At 41.2% G+C, this 22,445-nt stretch overlaps 1 protein-coding gene across 1 annotated transcript in view; it reads right to left on the reverse strand.

Moving 5' to 3' along the window:
* The window catches only part of ush2a (Usher syndrome 2A (autosomal recessive, mild)), a 198,354-nt gene that overhangs the window by 82,117 nt on the left and 93,792 nt on the right, over nt 1-22,445 (reverse strand). Inside the window, exons 44-52 of the mRNA XM_047341236.1 lie at nt 19,057-19,214; nt 17,888-18,035; nt 16,067-16,222; nt 14,076-14,223; nt 12,136-12,278; nt 3,485-4,176; nt 3,017-3,186; nt 2,759-2,925; nt 2,547-2,635 (exon numbers count right to left, since the gene is read on the reverse strand). Coding sequence (XP_047197192.1) covers nt 2,547-2,635; nt 2,759-2,925; nt 3,017-3,186; nt 3,485-4,176; nt 12,136-12,278; nt 14,076-14,223; nt 16,067-16,222; nt 17,888-18,035; nt 19,057-19,214 — 1,871 coding nt within the window. The remainder of the gene's footprint in view (nt 1-2,546; nt 2,636-2,758; nt 2,926-3,016; nt 3,187-3,484; nt 4,177-12,135; nt 12,279-14,075; nt 14,224-16,066; nt 16,223-17,887; nt 18,036-19,056; nt 19,215-22,445) is intronic.

A 22,445-nucleotide genomic window follows, 5' to 3' on the forward strand; every position in this document is an offset into this window, starting at 1 on the left:
TATGAACACAAACGGTAATGTACAATAAGTGATCAGTTAAGAGCTTGTTGAGACAAAGTATTTAGGTGATTAAGTGGTCAATGTTGATGAGAGTATTATGAATGAACATCACGAATAATTATTCCTCATGCAACCTTGATATTCATTTAACAAGTGACACTGAGAGGTGACACAGGACAAACACACACAAACACACGCATGCATACACTCACAAGCACAAGCACACACACACACACACACACACACACACACACACACACACACACACACACACACACACACACACACACACACACACACACACACACACACACACACACACACACACACACACACACACACACACACATATGGGCAGGGTCAATTTGAGTTAGGTAGCTCATTTCCCAAAGTGCGTGTTGGGTGTTCTTTGTGGTGGAAGTCATTTACAGATTGAATAGCCTGATGTAATCTGTAGATGGTGAGGACAGCGGAGACCCAGGACTGACACGGTGCACTGGGGCTAAGGCTAGCACACTGCGAGTGTGTGTGTGTGTGTTTGTATATGTGTATATGAGTGAAAGAGACAGATGATAAAGTTAAGAGTGAAAGAGAATGTGTGCGGTGTCTTTGCGCATCCATGCTATTATACTGAGAGAAAACTCCAAGGTACAGAGAAGGTGCCAACCACTGTAGCTGACAGTACAGTTTTACAATTTGGTTGAACATGCATTAACGCGATTGCTTTTATTTTAAGCTAAATTTATATCGACATACCGCAAACAAACTCTCTGGATTTGGGATAAAGCAAAGTAATAAATCACTTTGATTTGTTTTTGAATTAATAATAATATAATAATAATAACTTCATTTGTATAGCACTTTATAACTTAAACGAGGTCACAAAGTGCTTCACACAAAAGTCTATGGCAAAATTGAGAGCTAAAGCATAACCTAATAAGGTCAAGACCTTAAGTTTATAGAGAAACCAAACTGTTCCCACTTTTGGTAAATGGTATGGTGCATATCACAGATCTCAACAAGATCAAATTACAATAATAGTTCAATTCACTTCAATAGGCCTTCAGCATAACTAGCTGACTACCTGCAAATCCCTAACTATCTCTGCAGAAATACCTCACGTCAGAATGAGAAGCTGATCACTTCTAGCTGAGGATCAGAAACTAACAAAGATGAAGACTCAAGGCTCATTACTGCTGAATGTTAGATATGTATACCGAAACGAGTCTACTGTCCGTACTCTGTGTTCATTTTGTCAGTTTTTGTGCACGTCTTCTCAAACGGAGCAGTACCAAAGGAGATCATAGGGGGCAGTGTATCTAATAGTTTAAGTATGACAACCATGAGACACAAGAAAGACCTCTCAACAATGATGGAACTTTTTGAGTTGAGACTTAATAAGTTGATACATTGTTCTTAAGAGGTACATTTTCACAACGTCCTCCATCATCTGTACTGCTCTCTAGTGGATGTAACACTAGAGGGCAAAAAGTTTTTTTGTACTCAACCTCTGTGCACTGGTATTTGTTTCCCCAAATAAATCTATTTTGTATCTGTGATGTCATTCTGCTTAATTGCATGGCTCTCTTTTTTCATCACAGTTATGCAACAATCAATGTGCTGATTGTCCGCCTCTCACTGCATCACAAACTATTCCAGTCAGTCAGAGATACCATGCCTCTATTTGTTCTTTAAAAGAACAAAACAAGCTAATGGAAAATGAAACACAAACTGGATAATGGAATTAGTTTTATGCCACAATGAGGAGAAAATGAACCATTTTGAGGATGAAGGAGATACTCAAAATCCTCTCTGTGTTGTCAAGGTCAACTGGTAACCAGGAAGCGGCCTGTCTGTCTGTCCAATTAGCAACAACCAGGAAGGAACACTTTGCTTCTTGGACCCATGACCCCTAAAGCTGTGCTGCTGCAGAGATGACAGGGGCAGTTCTTAAATGATGACAGGCATTAGCATTTTTCTGCAGTTAGCATAAGTGCAGGCCTGTGAATGCGTGTGTGTGTGTGTGTGTGTGTGTGTGTAGATATGCATACAATATTGTTTCAGGGGCTTGATGTGGGATTAGCCAACGCTAGAACTTAACTCTGGCCCCTCCTTCAAAATGGCCGACAGGAAGGAAGCTGCCTCAGACAGGGTCACAGCCCCGCCCATTTTCTGAAGGGGACCTTGAGTTGAGTGTTTTTCTTTCTCATTAAATCCCAAAAGAGAAAGACAGAAGAATCAGTTTGACATTGCTTTGTCTTTTCTACTCTCCAATTCTGTCAAACCCAGGGTGACTGAAGAGATCCTCACTGACGTCGCATTGTATTTTTTGCGTATTTTTCTCTGTTTAAAGAAACTTAAACACTTTATAAAGCCTAAACTCATTCACGGATACAGAGATCTTCTATTATATAAACTCAATATGAGATATTACAATTAACTTACAATTAGCAGTGTGGCAGGCTTGGCTAGTATAAGCTCTACCAGACCAAGCCAATGTGTTTTTAGTCAAATTGTAAAAAAGGTAGCTAAAAAATAGCCCTCACTTGAAATGACTCTGGTCCCAAGACCTTCAGCCTCGGTGGACTGAGACCAGCGGGCCGAGAAGGTCTGGTAGTGATGCTGACCCACGGTCCTGCAAATATGAAAACATTTGTGGTTAAGGATCCTATTGTGAAACAACTTTTTCACAACTTCCATTACTCACATCTTGGTCAGATGAATTTAATTTCACTTAATCCCTTTATCAAAGCCTTACCTGTGGTGTTCCCTGCCTGGTTATGTAGCACTAGTCGATACTGGTAGCTGGTCCAGGGACTAAGAGCTGATGAAGAGTCCAGGAAGGAGAGAGGAGGAGACTCTGGTGGGAGGTGGCCCACAGTGGAGATTTGTTTAGTCCCAGTGACTCTACGCTCAATCAGCCACCTAACACCCCAACACAAGATACAGTGGAAATTAAACATTTGATTTCAAATATGAGTTAAAAGTATATGAAATAAATTTGACCATCTCTCACCGATCCAGTGGTCCATTGCTCCGCTCTGGTGCACCCCAGGACAAGAGAACAGAGGTTGGGGTGTCAGAGTAAAGGTGAGGTGCAGGAACTCCTTCAGGGGGAGCTGGGAGGGTACGGAAATGCTGAGACATCCCAGACACTGAACAACCCACACTGGTGCAGGCTTCCACCTAGATATTAGAGATTTATTTTGTAATATCACAATGCGATAAGTGTTTCAAATGTCAGCATTGTAATTATAGCAGTTTTCTTTCCACAAGTTGAATACCATGATTATTATTCGTGATCAAAATGGTAGCTGATTATTCAAACATCAAGAAAAACTTCTGGGGCCTGTTGCACCAACAGGTCTTGCGCCTGCTAGGCTGGTTGTAGCTTGGCGTTCATTCTAAAGACCAGGCTTAGTAAAGACCAGTAACTGCAACCGGCCATCATAAAGCAATAATCTACAACTTCACTAAAAAGTACCTGAAGGCTGTAGGTGTGGTATGGCAGTAGATCGCGGAAAGTGAAGCTGGTGGTGTTCCCTGGAATAGTGACTGACAAAGGGAATGGGCTTAAATCTGAGACTCCACTAAAGGAACTGGAGCTGGAGCTCTGGGAGGGGTCTTGTGTTATAAAACTTTCAGTAGTAGAGCTGGTGGCATTGTAGTCTGGGCTTTGCAGTAAGGGGCCGGGTCTTTGGTTCACACTGGTGGTACTGGATTCAGTGGCTTGGCTTGTATTGCTTAGATGAGAGGACTTAATATGGCCATCTCCTGCAGGAACAGGCGTCAGGCTAGAGGAGGGTTTAGGGACAAGTTTGGGCTTCGTGCCTTGGATTGGGCTTGAGCTGCCATTAATGCCTGAGTTAAAGGTCGACGTGGAAATGTGGTTTGAGTCAGGGGAGGTTAGACTGGATGTTGGCCCGAGGCTTTTAACTGAGTTAACGTCTGCACCCTCAGTGCTGGACAATAGGCCAGATATCGGACTCAAGCTGGAGTTGACAGTTGTTCTGGAGATGGAGCTGGGTTTGAAAGCTAAAGAAGAGACAGAGATGGGCCAAAGACGGAGGGTATAATTGGTGATAATGCCATTTGGTTGCAAAGGAGGAACCCAGGTAACTGTTACACTTCGAGGATGAAAGCCTGACACCGTTGGGCTGACGACTGGTCCTGGACCTGCAGAAGAGGAGGATGATGAAGAGATGAAGAAATGGGGAGAGGAGGATAAAAAAAGCTAAAGATAAACATACTCTTTATGTGTGTGTGCGTGCTTATAAAAAGAATGAGAAATAAAAAAAGTGAGGTGAGGGGATTTGTTCTAAGGAATTATTTGACAAGTAACATCAAGAATGACATCAGAAGGACAAAGAGTGATTTTGCCATCCCTATGCAAGGGATTAACACGGGAAGGCTCTTTCTTTCTCAATTTCTCCCCGAGCAACCCAAGATTGTATTTATGGATTTATGCAGCACTTGTGACTGTTTGAATGAGAGGCTGCTCCTCTTTTCGGCCGCAAATTCAGGAGGTGACGTGGCGGCCACACTGGGCTGCTGGGAACATTACGTCACTGGCTTTGGCCAATGTGCACACACATTTATGTGACCATGGATTTTAGTAATTAAAAAGATCTAAAAGATAAACTGTACTTTTGATAATAAAGTTTTGTTTAAAATCCTAAACCTTAAAAAAAAAAAAACAGGTAAAAAATGCTTAAGTCATAATTGAGAATAAGGTGTTAATATTATCACAGTAAAAAAATCATTATATTAAGAAAATAAAGGGGGAAAAATAGTTAAATAGGAAATAAGCAGCGAGGAGAATCCATGCTCGCCAGAGTTCTGCTCCTTCTGGATCCAAAATCTTGGTTACCAATTAAAATGTAATTGTTTCTTGTGAGACCTATACTAAAGTATAACCTAACAAGATTCTCAACATTCCTCATTTTAACACATGCGATTGGCTGATCTTCTGATACTTCCCCTATAAAATGACACGTAGCCTTCATTCTCACAAATTCACAACTTTTTTCTAATAATATTAAAACACTGTGTTTTCATGTTTGTTACAATTTTAATTGCCCAGAACACAAAATGATCCTCACTAGTAAGAGAAGTATGCAGGCAGACAGAGATGAACATCAGAAGGCCACAAGCACACCTATGTCACGTGACTTGCACATGTTCATGCACAGATAGGAACCTGCACAGGAATAGTCAGAGGGATATTTCACTACACGGTAGCTCATTTGAAGGTAATCCCCCCCCCTGCCTCCCCTCCCATTTACATCCCACTGTACTGCTCTGTAATGGACACACACACAGATGCATGTCCGTATACATAGACACACACTTCTTCCAACGCACACTCACATACCCACACCAACGGTGATGCAGTATAGCAGTAATGGTGCTGTGTGAAGGGCAAGCAGATCAAGGTGACTGAGCGGACTGAGGGAGCGTGCTGCGTCGCTAAGTGCTACCGCTAACCGCTAACGGCTTTCCCAGATGGCGGCGCGTGTGTGTGTGTGTGCAAGAAGAGACAGGAAGAGAGAGTACGCGTGCATGACTCTATGAGATATAAAGTGTGTAAGTATGTATATGTGTCAGTGAGCATGCACATGAGACAACAGTTTACTAGTAGGGATGAGAATCTCCATCACTGAGGCCGATGTGATATCTTGACACACTGCCCACGAACCGAAACATTGAAGATACATGTGAAGCGACTACTTCAGTGATATGATATGATTCAACCCTATTGTGATGCAGTGATTTATCATGATTTTAATCAACACAATGTGAGTTAATGTGATACAATATTGCTGAATATTATACTGTAATCTCCATAAACATATTGTCCATGTGAATATGCAGAATCTGTATGCGAGGGACAAGATCTAGTTTCTGTTAGTTTGACCAATGGAGTTTGAGCAGGCTGTGGTTGCCTGCAGATAAACACTTTGTATTGAGATCAGAAGTGGAGGAACACATTGACCGAATAGATAGCTGTTAATAGAGATTAGCCAAAACTCATGACTCATGTGATAAGAGAAACTAGTCAGACTGTAAACATTGTACAGCCACGAGAAGACAAAGTCTTGGCCCAGATATCCACTGTCTATACAGGAAGCCCCAAAATATTGGCCGTTGCCCCCAGAGGCTAATTTGTCATCAGACGATAGCCAATGGGATTCAAGATTGATGAAATTCAACATGCTACAGATGCTTTCATATTATGCCAGAGGTTCTTTTTAAACAGACATCCAATCATAACTTCAGTAATCAGTGGTGTGGCACGGCACATATTTCAAATTGCATGTTTCTTGTTAAATTGAGAAAACGACTGCTCTTCAGTATTTGGCCCAGGATGTCATTATTGTGCTAAAGGTTTGTGTCTTTGTGTAATTATGACACCAAAGAGCCTAATGTTTTGCATGACATTGTTTTTGTGATGCCCTGCATGTCTTCCCTGTATTTAATAGCCTGTGTTTTCTGGTAGAAGGAAAGCAGGGCAACCCGTTTCTTAAAATGATAGTGACCAGGTGTGCACAAGGATATGGATGAATTGATATAATGGTATAGGACAAATTAAAAATAGGACAGAGAAGTAAACACACACACACACACACACACACACACACACACACACACACACACACACACACACACACACACACACACACACACACACACACACACACACACACACTTTTCCATCTCCCACACAAATAAACTGCAATGTAAAATGATGATGTAAAGCTTGGCTGACTTTACAGATCAAAAATAGTGCCACCACCAACCCATCATTCCCTCTGTCCATTTTCCTCCTCCCCTTTCTCTCTTCTTCTTTTCTCTGACCCCTTCCTTCCCTCTTCCCCACCACCTCTCTTTCTTTCCTCTCGCTCTCTCTTTTTTGTGCATTGTGTCACGGTCTCTCTCTCCCTTTCTCCCCCTCTCTCTGCGGGCTCCCTGCTAAATAAACAATGCAGAGAGTTGACCTTTTGGGTTAACAGGTTTTTATGCTAGCTCTACTCAGCACTCACACTGATTCAATTACCACCAAAGGTCCACTGAACCCTACGAATAACCAAGGAGCCCGTCTCCCTGTCTGTCTCCGTGTATGTCTGCCGGCCGCACTCCGCGCCTCGCTGCGTGCTCATTTATCTTTGCGGAGGGTGGGGGTGTCGGTCTACACGTTTGTCTAATTAGACATTCTGCATCCTTCTGTCTATTTGACAATATTCTCTCCTGTCTTCCTTTGTCCCGTCTCTGTTGTTGGAACAGAAAGACATGGTGACCAGACACGCAGAGACGCTAGACAGAGAGAAAGTCCTAAACTGCAAATTATTTCACTACCAAACACAACCCAGTCACCTTGATCCAGCCCCAAGCAACCAACCAAAATAACCCCCTCTCCTCCCTTCCCCCATCCCCCCTCTCTCCCTCTAAGTGTTGAGTGTTATTTAGGCTTTACTGGCGCGTGTAAAATTCTGCAATTTGAAGGGCTGTTAAGTTTTTCAATTGAAATTTTCATTTAAGATGCAGGTGATGCTTTTTTCCTTTTTTTTATTTTACTGACGCTTTACTGCTCTCTGGACAGGAGGGAACGAGCGTTGAGGGAACGTGTACCAACTATTTCCTCTCTGCTTTCCTGACTCCTTATCTATCCATCCCTCTTCTATTTTTCTGTCTCTCATCCTCCCTCTTTTAAGTGTGCATCTTTTCCCATGTCTCCCACTACCTTTTGCCTCTCCCACCTCTTTATTCCCGACGCCGTGCCCTCTTTTTCCCCCCCGCTCTCCCTTCATCCGTCCCCCCACACCTCCCACCCTCACTCCTCCTCGCGCCAGTAAAACACAGTAGCAGAAGGCTCAAACAGGAGTGCAAGGCCGCCAAGCTTTAAATCACATTTATAAGGATTTGGTTAGCATAGTAATAACACAATCAACTGACAAGGGCTGGGAAAGGGGGAGGAAGGAAGGAGTGTGTGTTTGTGCATATGCATGTGTACTTGTGGGTGTATACATGTTAGACAGCGTCCTGTGCATATTTGTGTGTATGTGCGTGTAGATCAGGGTCCATCTGTGTATATTTAAGTGTGTAAATCTGTGTGTAGCCATGTGAAGAGAAGAGGAAGGGTATTATTTTTTAGACTTGCACAGGGACTTGTGTGTGCAAGTGTGTGTGTGTGTGTGTGTGTGTGTGGGTGACGGTGCTTTTGAAGGTGAGCGGAGGCTCCTAAGAGTCATAATGAGGACAAACGCTGAGCTTTACTATTATCAAGATGCTTATGACACGGTGTCAAAACGTGACAAGCAATACGGTGAGAATTTACATTGCATTTGGTATCTTTACTTTTTCTACGGATGACTTAATGTCATTGCGGCGACAGAAGACACCAGAGAAGCATCGAGAAAGAGGATGATATATGGCCAAGGTCATGAACTTGATTTGTATCCATAACATCATGAGTATGTGAGATGTGCATTAGCCTTTAAGTAACTATGACCATCACGATACCCTTTGAAATGTCAATCATTCAAAATGTTTCAATATCCTTCTCAGACACTGACTATTTGGAGTGGTTTATTCAATTCTAGGTAACCTTCTGATGCACCACACATTACAGAGAGCAAAAATAGTTTCAAAGCAAAAAACGGCTTTTAAAATATAATGTGGAAATTTGTGGGTGTGTCAAATTATCTAAATCTGTGGGAAATTATGACTTTTATCCAAGGAAGAAATATAAAAAACATAACAAAAGCCATATTATCCACTATATTTAACAAAAAAAAAATCTAAAGACAATGTGTAAATACATGTTCAGGTAAAGAGTATAAATCAATGTAGATAATATATTCAAGTTATCTCTTGATATGCAAAATAACAATGGGATTATGCTCACTTTACTTCATCGCTTCCCTGGGAGAGCTCAGTGAACAGAATACTGGGGAATAAGGTGAAGTATTATTTTATTAATGCAGTCACTCATTCATTAAATAACATGAATTCTTTGTGTTCTGTCATTACTTCCAACCTCATTTCGGTCCCATTTTCTGCTTTCTTTCCTTTTCCTTCTTCTCTCTCACACTCTGCTTTAATTTCAATTTAGTTAAACATCATTTTTCAATGCTCTCTCTCTCTCACACACACACACACAGCTCTGCTCAGATCATTTTGTCAAAACAGTGCTGTATTCCTTCATACTCTGTATAACACTCTAAAACACACATACGTGCACTTTCCTCACAGCACACACACACACACACACACACACACACACACACACACACACACACACACACACACACACACACACACACACACACACACACACACACACACACACACACACACACACACACACACACACACACTCCCTTAGATCACTTAGCTGGTGTGAACATGGGAGTAGACAGAGGAAAGGGAGCTGTCCAACACGACTAGAGTTTATGTTCACAGGAGCTGTCTGTCTGTTCTTCAGCGGCAGGAATTCATAGGCACCAAATTACATTAAAAAGATGGATATAAAACTTTAATGGAATGATAAAAAGGAAAGGAGGAAGAGCGGGTCTCTTTTTCTCTGTTCTGTCATTAGCCCTCTCATTTCTTCTCTTCCTTTTTTCCCCCTCAATTCCTCATTTTACCTTTTTTGTTCTCTACATTTTTCTTTCCTTGCCATTCTCACCATTTCTTGTCTTCTTTTCTCTCCCTTCTTACTCAAAATACTCACAAGCCTTATCTGTCCAATAGAAGGGGTGAAAGCCATTCTGTGTTCAAATTAAAAAAAATACAGGAATGAAGAAGAGAAGAGAAAGAAGGAGAGAGGTATGAGAAAAATCAAAAGACAGAAGAAGTGGTGTAAAGTAATGAAAGAGAACAAATCCTGCAGTAAAATCCAAAGGACCACAACACTATAAAAAGTGAGCATGTACATCGAGATCTACTGTACATGTCACTTTAGCATATATAAGAATGTATGAGTGAGTTAATAAATATGATTGTTTAGGTTTTTTTGTGCCAATTTCAGATTTTGTGCACATATGTTGATGATAGTTTTTACATATGAATGTTTCCTAAACTAATGTAACAACTATTATATCACAACTATCAGCGTATCATTATACCCGATAATGATATTGAGTAAAGGGCTTGCGTTGGTTATCATTTTTTGTAGAGTGCAGAAAAAGAGATTAGGGGGAAAATGCAGCCTTTTCCCGTCACTGCCAAAATGACAAGAGGACGGGTTTATGCTGACAAATTACACATCCGTGTTGGGACAATCCGATCGGGCTACATTAGGCTTCCTCCCATCATGGGTTTAAATCCCTTCTTAGTGCAAGATCCCATAGCTATCATGTATTCTATTAATATGGTAAAAGATTTTTTTTAATGCATACTTCAAAATGATTGGACATTTTCATGTTTAAACAATCATCTATGTCCATGATTGGATGTTACACTTCAACGGTGAAATTAGATATTAAATTATTTGTGATTATTTGAAATCCTTATGAACATGAACTGTGAACAGCACATGAACAATATTATATTTATTCTATCTATGCCTGAATGACCTCTGTGTCAGTAGGGTGCATGTTAAGTATCATCCTAGCTTCTTGTCCTTTTAGGATTTAATAAAGCATTAGTCAAATGATGCTGGGTCTTGTTTCGGTGTGTTTCTTTTTTCTTCTTACATTGTCAGCCTGTGCTTATGGGTGGGAGCTTGTCTGCATGAAGCTTCATTACTGTGTTTGTGAGCATAAGGAGGTGTGTGATTGATAAGGAGGACAAGGTGGTGTGTGTGCATGACACATGTTCTCACTGTGTGTGTGAGTCAGAGAGAGTTGGAGGGGAAAGAGAGCTATGGTGGTTTGAACGATGGGGCAGACTTTGATCGAATGGACACATCTATTACAGTCCACACATACACACACACACACACAGAGAGAGAGAGATAGAGAGCGAGAGAGAGAAAGAGACACTGACATTATCTTTACTTGTTGCGTACAGGGCGATATGTGTGAAAGAAAAAGCTCAGTCTGTTTAAAAGAGTGTGTGTGTGTCTTTCAAGTGTGTGTGCGCGTGCTCATTTGCTAGAGGGAATTCAATTCTGCATAGCAAAGAGAAAAGCACAGGGCCATAATTTAATGCATCCTAAATGCAGATGTGTGTGTGTGTGTGTGTGTGTGTGTACCCGCACTTGTGCTCATGTGAATGTGTATTTATACGTACGCCGCGCATACATGTGTACGTACACATCTCTGTGTGTGTACATGCGGATGTATCCAGTGTATGCAAATCTCAGCTGCTTAATGATAATGTATGTGATAATAGCGTGGTGCTAATTAATTTATAACTTTGCACTGAGGAGGCTGTTCTAGTGGCTAATATGATTCTATTACAGCAATTAGCCCACAATGACACTGGCTAGGTCACTCACACACAGACACACACACCTTACAGTATGCTAATCTCTGTCACCATTTCACCCGATGTTGCTTGTGCCCATGTTTCCACCAGCCGTCCTCGTTTTTAATATCTTCTGTCGCTGCCTCTCTTCCTTATTGTCTTGGTCACATTGATCACCTCCACAAGCATCAAGAAATTAATACGTATAAAATAAAACCGTGGTGACTTTCAGGAATTGAAGAGTTTTGGACAGAGGCTCTGTTTTCCCCACCACAGGCCATATGTTTAATGTTTGAGTCTATTGTTTAGATCATCACGTACCATCAGCAGATTTGTCAGACTCCTTGAGTTTAACTTTGACTCAGCAGCACTGACAGCCAACTGATGGCAGAGGCCAACTAGCAACCAGCTGCTGCCAGACACCTGCCAGCCAGTCACTTGCAAAACTCGGCTGGACTGCTGACATGAGCGCCCGGGCAGCACAACTCAATATGAAAACACCCACCGCCAACAGGTCGTCTGCAGAAACAGCAGCACTGACAACACAATAACAAGTTTGTTCATGATCAATAGAATAATTAATGTCTTTTTTCCTTGGTGAGTCTGTTTTTGCATCGTCCGGAGCTGCGGTGTAAACACATGTATCTGTGAGTAATAATTACGTTCAGTTTTTACATGTGCATTTTACCTGTGTGTGTGTGTGAGTGCTGTATGTGTACTTACTGTCCTCTGCGGTGTGTAGGGTTGCCCAGGGGCCGGCTGTCTGGCCGTGTGTGTGTGAAACCACCACTCGGAACAGGTACTGTGTGAACGGCAACAGGCCCTTTACATGATAGGAATAGGTGTCTGTTGCGTTTTCCACAAGCCTAAGAGCAGATGGACACAAAACATGAATGAAATTACTAGCACACATTTGGATCTGGTTAAAAATGTGTTGTGCAGGAATCAAACAGGTGTTCAGAAAGGGACAAAAAATATGATTTATTTTACAAATGGCAATCTAGTGACTATCTGTAAAGCTAGAGAACTCCTTATGCATTGTTTCTGAGCATGTGGTGGTCATATATAAGTATATACCACAGACTGTAGCCTATATATAGATGGATGACACATCTCCACCTCCTCCCGTTTTACAAAAATTAAGTTAAAGTATCTTGGATACAGGTGTCGTCATCTTGCACTTTTGCCGAAATTTGGCCCAAGAGTTTGCACAGTAGTGATCGTGGTACCGCAGCTGCAGTATCAAGGTACCACTGATGCAGCTCTTGACCAATCGAGAGTCAGTCTCAACTGTCAATCATGACGTTTTACCCTGTTTTTATTGCATCAAATAACTAATTTAAACCGAATGACAAAAATGAACACTTGGACATCAGAGTGATAAAAACTACCTAAAATGACAAAGACCATCTCTGATTTTTAAATGTAAATTGTATGGCCTATACTGCAGCCACCGAGGGGAGAAATCCAGATTGCTTTGACTTTTGGGTAGTCGTCATTTTGTCCATCTTTACAGTCAATGGTATCCTGTTCTACAGTACAGTACATATGGCTATTCTATATACATGTGGGTGAAGTTTTGTATTAAAAGGAAACTCCAAAGAGAGTCTTTACACCTTTATAACAAAAATAGCTGTTTAGCGTTTATGCAGTGATCATTCCAGGATGAATAGTGTGGGAATTTTGGTCAGATGTGAAAAAAGAGAAAATGAAGATGACAAAGATCTGAACAACCACAAGTATTTAAGTGTTCAGTGATAAAAGGTTACCTCTAGAGAACAGTTGTTAGAACGTGGTTCTTTCATATTACTCCTAATAGTAGTAATAATAGTAAAGTTCTTTCTAAATTCGTCGTATTTTTTCTTATCGAGGTTATGAAAGTGTCATAAGAAACATTTCATAGGATCACTAAACAGTGAATATCTTGACAATATTTTCATATCTTTTTATCGTAACCTCATGTCGCACCTGATCCCATATCGTATAATCATACAAAGGAATCCAGGACAAGGTAAAAGAATATTGTCATAAATGAGGGACCGTTGACCATTTAGCATCGGATAGATAGAAGGGATGAATGAATGAATAAATCAGGGAACAATGAGATTTCCATAGCAGAGGAGGAGGAGGGCATGGCTGTCTGATATATAATACATGTAGCTAGTCATTTATTTATTACCACAGAATGAGAACCTCCTCTTCTTGGATTAAATTGCAATTTGTTGTCAGGAAGCATGTAATGAATACATATCAGATGCACACCCTCTCTCTCTTTTTATTCTATCACATTTTTTCCATCTCCCTCGGCCCCGTCTCAGATTTTTTTTTGTCTTTTTGACTCTTACTCCATCTCTCCGGCTCATTCACTCCCTGTTTTCCTGATGGTCTGTCATATTGATGTGACATGTTCAGCTGTGCTGTATAATGTGGCCCTTTGTATCCACATGTGGATGCATATGTGTATGTTCACATTTATAGTTGAAAATATACATGATAGGTATCTGAGAGTGTTGTGCATGTCTGTCATTGTCTTATTGCTCGTCACGTGTCTCTGTCTCAGGCAACTGTGGGGACCTTTATGCTAACTTGTCCACTTGTTTAGTGTGTGTGTGTGTGTGTGTGTGTGTGTGTGTGTGTGTCGCATTCAATGGTCTCGCTCTCACCTTATCACAGGCCTCTGTGGGGATGTCCTCATTTGCAGGCTGTAGTGCAGCGGGCCAGGTGCGTTGGGGTGGGCAGGAGGGGACCAGGATACGTTCAGACTGGCTGTAGCTGCATGTGTCAACCTCGGAGGTAACAACCCATCTGGGGCTGTGAGGAGAGAGAGAGAGAGGAGATGGGAGGAAGGAACAGATGATGAAGGTGGTGAAGAGATGAAAGTTTGAAAGAAAAATACAACAATGGATAAATACATATTACAGAATGTATGTCAATTTTATATTGTTTTGCAATTGCATAATAAAGACTTGTCCTTTATCTAGGAATGGCTCTACTTAGAGTGGAGCGTAAAAAGAAAAGTGGATTGCAGAAAGAGAGAAACAGGAATAAAGAGAGAGAACGTGCCTTGATGATCTTTGAATTCCAGCTCTCACTTTAATTCAAGTGTAAATTTTTCATCTAAATCATATTCATACTCATTTTTTACACTCCTACACAAAATTGATGATGATGATGATACATTGCAACAAGAATTACTCCCCTACTAGTGTATGCCTTTGCCAACCAGCGAAGGTTCAGTTAAGATATTATTTTTTCCAGACTCATGAGATCACAGTGACCTTTGCCCTCTGAAATCTCATCAGTTAATATACGAGTCCAAGTGACAAAGGCAGACTTGGGATATCGTGTTCGAGAGGCCAAAAACCATGTTTGAAGAAATTCCCTCAAGGTGTTCTTGAGATATGTTGCTAAGAACAGGACGGACAGACAACCTGAAAAACATCTCCGGCCACTGACTGTCGTCTGCGCGGAGACATAAAAGCACATATTAAAAACTAAAACAGATTTGATATATTATTTGGCCACTAGGATAAATCCCATTTTGATTTTAATTAATAAATCTTTTTGATAGACTCCCTAGTTTCTACTTTTCAATAAAAGAGACTTTACTGTAGATCAGTAGGTCATTCCCTGAGCGTGTGTGTTTCAGAGAGAAAGTATCAAATGTCTGTGTGTGAGAAATTCTTGCAACACACATTGATTTCTGCCTCTCTGACACACACACGCACACGCGCACACACACACACACACACACACTTACACGCAAGCACACACACATAAAACTCATGCATCTCAGACACACACTGTTGGTGAGCCTGTGTCTCCCTCACGCTGTGTTAGCAGGTACAATATCAGAGGTGTCACTAATCGTTTTAAACTATGCACTTTTATGTTCACTTCTCTCTCTCTGCTCTCCTCCTCCTCTGCTCCTCTGTCTCTTGCTCGCCCATCTTCTCTCTGTTCTTTCACAGAACAAGGACGCATCAAGACAGTTTGCCTTAAAGAAGTCTAAAGAGATGCCAGAGGCACAGAGGTAGAAAGAGAGATAGAAAGAGAGGAAACGTCTGGTATTTAAAATTTATACTTTCTCATGCCTTTGTTTTGAACTTGAACAGCAGAACTTTCCAAAGTCTGTTCTTTTGTTGTTCTTCTACTAAGACATGGGTGTGGTGAGGTGTGTGTGCATGTGTGTGTTTTAACACTTTTGTTAACATTAGCTTTAGTGGCCAAATGTGTGTTTTTACTGCCTGGTTATGATTATCTGCTCTGATCCGCTTCAACATTTCGACACCTGGTCGAAGGGGCGGCTGCAGGAATGTTTTTAACTCTTTCTTTAAGATTGCCATTATTTTGTGTTTATTGACATTTTCACCAATTCACGTATCTTGATGAAAAAATAAATCAGGCACTTCATGGGACTGATAACTGAGTGTGCGCAATGTAGTGAGGATCCAAAAGGAAAATCCAGATCTAGCAGACTCACAAGTGGTTTCAAAGAGGGGTCTGATTTTTTCCAGTCACTGTATAGTAACAAATAGGGCTAGAACCTGTAACATTGATTTCTATGATAGCTATGTACATACTCTTGAAACATGAACCCTGCTAATTGGAGGAAAACCTTTACTGTGTCTGTGTATGTTCTGGGTGTGCGTACCTGCTGGAGGTGTAGAAACACTGAGGGTTAGACTCTCAACACAACCCTGGGCGTTACACCCTCTGATCCAGAAGCTGTAGTTGGTGTAAGGCTGTAGGTCAGTCACAGACAGCCAGCTGCCGACTGCTGTACTTCCATCCAACGTACCGTCACCATCTAAGAGACGGAGAGAGTCACACAAACACGGGCAAGGAAAGCTTTATAAATCTAGTGAGAAGGAAAAACAGTGATAATTCTGATGGCACATTTATTTATAAGAGTCATCACAGCGATGGCAGAAAAGCGATTCATAAAAGATACATAGAGCAGGAGAGGGGGAAAGCAGGAGGAATGAGTGAGACTTCAAGAGAGAGGAAGACTGAGATTAACTGAGAGTGATCAAAGAAGAGAGGCCTCCATGTTGAGGTTATGCAAGGATAGTCAAAGAAAAAGGATCAGAAAATTACACTATGTAAGCCGATCCAGAATATTTAGATGGACACACACACGCACACACACACGCACACAAACATCAGTTCTGTGTGAATTGATGAAGGCAGTGTGTATCAAAGAAACAAGGGGTTATGGGTAACTAGAGCGAGACACCACCTCTCTCTTTCTTCCACACCTCTTCTCTCCACTCATTTTAATCTCTTTTCCTCTGTGAGGTGCAGATCAAAGTCTCTGACTGTGTGTGTGTGTGTGTGTGTGTGTGTGACAGAGTGTGAGAGATAGACAGACTTGTGAATATGCAGCAGTTAAAGGATGAGTGTGTTCTCCCGTTTCTCATCCTGTTCAATTTTCTTCTTCCACCTTTTCTTCTTCCATGTCCACCTCTCCTCATCTGTTTTGTAGTTCTTCGTGTCTCATGTTGTTTCTGCCTGAAACTCTTTCTAATACATCCATGTAAATATGAGCGTCTCATCTGTGCTTTCCCTACTTTTGTTTTGCTGCTATTTGTCTCTGTTCTTCCTCCCATCTTCTTTTGTTCTACACTTCTATACGTCTTCTCTATCAAGTCACTGTGAATATCAAAAAACCTTTTTCTCTACATCACACTGTGATTTTTGATGTAGAGATTCTTTTGTTTTTGATTACACCTTCATTCACTGCCCCGTTTCCTGCCTGACTTTGCATCTTCAGGCCTCAGTCGATGAAGTGTGTGCACATGTGTGTTCTGAGAAACTTTTTCATCAGAAAGTCCACTTGACAGTCTTGGAACTGGTGATGATATTAATTTCACTCAGAGGGAAAGCAACATTGAAAACTGTATTATACTCACTGGTCATTTCAACCTGAACAATCTGATGTAATCCACTACAACACCTCGGCCAATAATTCTTCTATCAAGCTTATAATTGTTTAGTTTTTGTTGAAAGAATCAGAAAAAGGAAACTTGTACTTTGTGTTAGTAACTGAGGTTGTAATGGGAGTTGTATAATAATGGACTGTACATCTACTGTTTTGTCCACATACCAGGTTGTGGTGGGGCATGTTGATTGTGATCTAAATTTTAAAACCCACTATGAATACCACAAAATATTACTTCTACAAACATACAACCATTTCTCTCATGCACTGATGCTGAAATACAAATGCATGTTTTTAGCACTATATGCCTATAGATCTAATTTCTAAACAGGAAAGATAAATTGTAAATTATCCACAACGTCAGTATAGGGTGTGTGTTGAGTACAGAGATACAGCTGTTGAAATTGTTTTAAAGTCTTTTAGTTGGTGTCCGTTAAGTGTTGCACAAACTTCATACATTCAGGTCCAGGTTTTCAAAGGTTACTTTTCCGTTCAGTTTTGATGTTTATGTGGTGTCTGTGTGTGTGGTACCTATGCTTTTGTAGTAAAGTGTGTAGCTGAGGTTCCCATTGGGTCGAGGAGGGGCTGTCCAGCGGGCTCTGATTGATCGGGAGCTCTGATTGGTCAGTTCCAGCAGTATTGGGCCTTCTGGGGCGATCTCTAACGTACGAACCTCCACCTGATTTAGAGAACACAAGAAAGGCCACACAAGATAGATAGTGGATCCACAGAGGAACAGACGTGGAGCACGTTCACATCCAAACTATAATCAGTATTTTACTCTCTCTTTTCACACTCATCCATCCAAGTGAAATGATAAAACATAATAAAATCCTCCACTTGATGGGGTCAATGCATCACTGAGTGAATTACTTGTGTTGTGAAAGTATATTATTTCAACCGATTTGAAATGAAAACACTACACATTTGTCCAGCATTATATTTGCATCTGCTTTTCTTTACTCATTTATCCTTTTATTCTCTCTCTCTCTCTCTCTCTCTCTCCCTTCTGCCACATTCCTCTCATCTTTTCCCTCAATCCCCTAATTGCTCTCTTTCTCTCTTTCCACCATCTCTTCTTCGGTCTCATTTCCTCCTGTTATATTCTCCTCCGCTGCCCTTCACATCCCCACTTTCCACCTCATCTCTCCGCTTTGCTCTGACCATTTACTCCGTCCTCATCCTTTCACTTTTATCCCTAAACTCCCTCCCTCTCTGACTCCTTTCTTCTTTTCCCCACCCATCCTGCCATCTCTCCCTCTTCATCCTGCTCTCCCCCCCCCCATCCACCTCCACACCTCTCTCTCATCCTATTCTGCTGCGTCAGCCGATCCTGCGGCGTTGGACTAAATATGGCGTCTGTATTGGAAAAATGCCCCAAAATATGGCCTGTCGTCAGAGACGGCGTTGAGCATGGAGTGGCATTTCCTACCAAATGTCACTGTCGTCACACCAACCCTCATTATTGAGCCGAGAGAATCGATCACCTTTATGATGCCCGGTGACACACACACACACACACATACACACAAACACACACATATGCACACGCACATGCACAACACAAATACACTTTGTAAATGTTTTTTGAGCAGGCACTCACACACGCTTACCTGTTTTTGTACCTGACAAAGCATCTTGCAGTTCATTTTATTAATTAATCATAGATTACTGGATTCAGTAATGAGCAATTCACTGACCATTGGTCCTTTGCCGCAGCCCTGAGCCGTACAGGCCTGCAGCCTGAGCAAGTGTCGGCTCCATGGAGAGAGACCCTCCACCACGAACAGCCTCTGAGAGGAACTGGAGTTTAAAACGAGAACTCCATCCAGCCAGACTCCGTAGCTGGTTATAATGCCTGTCAAAAGAAATTTGTAATAATTACATGCATGTGATACAGAATAAAAATAAAAGGATAAGACCAAACTGTTAATGCACATTAAGCCAGATGTCTTAGCTGAGCTATTAATGACAGGAGCTTACCTAAGTGACTGTAAGCAGGTTTTAGTGTTTATTGCTTTAAATTAAGTTTATTAAGGTAACTCTGTACTGCATGTAATTATCTTCATGTACACATTACCAATGAGATTAATTTATTACCTTCTTGAAACTAGATCAGTGCACGCTCTAAACTCATCTCTTAGGAAAGGCCTGTTTGTTTGGCCTGCAGTGATGCAGGTTGCATCGTTTCTTTCTTTATAAAGTGATCTGCAGTAATTGAGTCACGTAAGTAAGGACTAGCTGCTGGACTCAGTCCACAGAACCCTGAAGCTGCTGCTGCATGCACAGCAAAACCCTGATCTAGAGAATCTGTTGTAAATGCGCTATTTTCATGATCAATAACATCTCTTATGTTGATGAGTCCCCGCTGCTTTTACTACAGCGCGCTGTTTGTCGGTTTATTCAAAGTTTACTATTATATTGAACATATCTTATGTCAAAATCACAACAAATTCAACACTGCACTTCCTTGGGCCCTAAACAATACAAATGCCAGGTGTGAAGCCGATAAGATGAACAGTTGTCGAGATATGTGAGCCACAGACAAACATGATGGTGCGATAACATCCTTTTGCTTGTGTTGTTTTCTCAGATATCTACATGTTATTTTCTGATGATTTGCTCACTCATACATTGACAGACTGTTTCCAGACTTTAGAGAGTGAGCTTTGCTATGTTTGGATGCTGTCTAGGTTGATTACAAAACAAATGTAAACTGACTTTGTGGAACCAGACCTGCCAGTGGATGTGTCCTAGTGTGATCCAATGATGAAAACAGCACCAGAACGCCAAATGTAACCATAATAATTAAAAGGATAAAGGCCCTCAGAAGGACAGTCGTACCGTATGTGCACACGCGCACACACAAACTCATCCACACCGATTGGACACTTCACACATGCATACAAATATACACCCATACTACAATGGGAACTCACAAATGTCTACACACGCACACACACAATAATTATATTGCATAGCATCTACCTAGTGAAAAATGAAACAGTACGGTGCCAAATGTGCTTTTCCTTAATAAAAATGCATACAGAGGGCTCAAAAGATCAGTGCTAAGAGCTAAGAGTCTATTCTGCTTTAATCATGTGTGGGTTTTATTATTGCTCAATACAGATATACACACCTATCAGGGAAATGAAGACACAAAAACCCCACTGACGCCAACTACATCTGGGGAAGCTCTTAATGTGGTCAATCACATGCGTGTGAGAGTGTGTGTGTGCATGCATGTGTGTGTGTGGATGTCTGTATGTGCTTGTGTGTGCGAATAAGCCCATATCAGTATAGGTTGTAATAAAGACAGGTTGGGAAATGAAGCAGCGAATGCATAACAGGCTTATTTCCCCTCTTTGTCTGCGTGTTGCCCCGACCTAATCCCCGAGAGGATTATCCCCCACAAATCCCTGCGGAATTGGGGAGAAGGGGGGCAAGAGAGAGAGAGAGAGAGAGAGGACAAGCGAGAGAGAAAATAACACAGAGTCTCACTCCTCTGGAAACCATCACCATCGACATTGTTGCCGTCCATTTATGAAAAAAAAAGAGCAAATGAAAAAAAAAAAGGCACTGAGCCCTTCTTCCTTTTTAAGCAAAAATTAAAGCTTTTTAAGCGTGAGATAATCGGGTAATCATGATTAAGTGTCTCCCTTGTTATAAATTTCTGTCATCAGATGAGAAAAGCTTTAAGTAATTTATCCAGGCTAATATGCACACACATCACAGGGTTTATGGTGCGAAATGCACTCATGTGGCATTAAGCGTAAAACACACACGATTCACATTACACACACACGCGCATTATGGAATTACACATACTTTAACGAGCATGGCAGTAACATTTGATAATATGTGGTAGTGCATTGCACGTGTGAGGGAAATGGGGTAGGAAAACCTCAGATGGTTTTCATCACTCGATGCAGCATTTGTTTGCATAGTTGTTGATAAGTCATGTTAGTATTTTGTTTATAAAAAACACACAATTCTCTGCAACACATGTTTTAGGTCTTGAATCGTTTAGTTACTTGAAAATGTATTGGCCTCTGTGTGTTTTAGTGTTTTATTGAGACACAAGGAGCATCATCTTATTCCTCGATGTATGTGGAAAGTAACAATACTTCATATTCAGAGTTTTCATATACTTTCATGACAGGAAATGATGCGAGAGAGAGAGATAAAGTGGGGACATGAGAGGTCGACACCTCAACTCAGAAGAGTGGTAGGTACTTAAAGATGGAATGGATATTTTTGACAGACTGATTACTGGTGTCTGATTTGTATATTTAAATAAAATATCTTCATTAGTGTTAAAGCAAGCTATTCCACAAAATTCTTGGATGCTCGATTTATTAGTGAAATACATTCAAATAATGGGTGAAACAGATGTTCACTTTGAAACAATTGTGAGGAAGCAAGCAAGCAGTTGCCTTTCACTGTAGAAAATTATATCCTTAAGTTTTTGAAAATGTTTTCTGATATATTTAGAGTGTAGTTTATTCATGCATGGAATTTGACAACTTTATTTCTCTTCATGCTAAAACATCTGCGCACACTAAACAGTTCTACCTTTGTTATAATCTCAACAGATCCAAGTCAACAGCCAGATTCCATATTTACATCTGACATACATGAAATACTCCTCGGCCCAGCCCTGTGCAATGGATTTTAATTGGCTGCAAGTAAATTAGATGAAGATGAGAGGAACAGAGACGACTGAGAGTGAACAGCAGTCACTGAGTCCATGTACTTCCAGCCTGCAGTTCTCTTTTCAGTCAAAAGGGAGCACTTTTCATCCACTTAAAGGAGCCTGGTGAAGCACTGCCCTCTCCTCGCCTCCGTCAGTCCCGCTCTCTGACTGTATGTTCTCTTACCCTGCCGTTGCCTCCTCTCTCTCGGACTCCCTGTTTTATCTTTATCTCTCGCTCCCACATCTGATTTCCCTCATACAAGAGGAAATGCTCTGCTCCTGTGTCATAGTCACATAAAGGGGACCCCCAACCCATGTACAGATCTTCATATCTGTGGGGTCTGACCAGGATACCACTAAATACCGCCACCTTGAATTCAATTCTACTGTTTA

Source organism: Hippoglossus stenolepis, chromosome 1, assembly GCF_022539355.2.
Source record: "Hippoglossus stenolepis isolate QCI-W04-F060 chromosome 1, HSTE1.2, whole genome shotgun sequence".
Lineage (NCBI taxonomy): Eukaryota > Metazoa > Chordata > Actinopteri > Pleuronectiformes > Pleuronectidae > Hippoglossus > Hippoglossus stenolepis.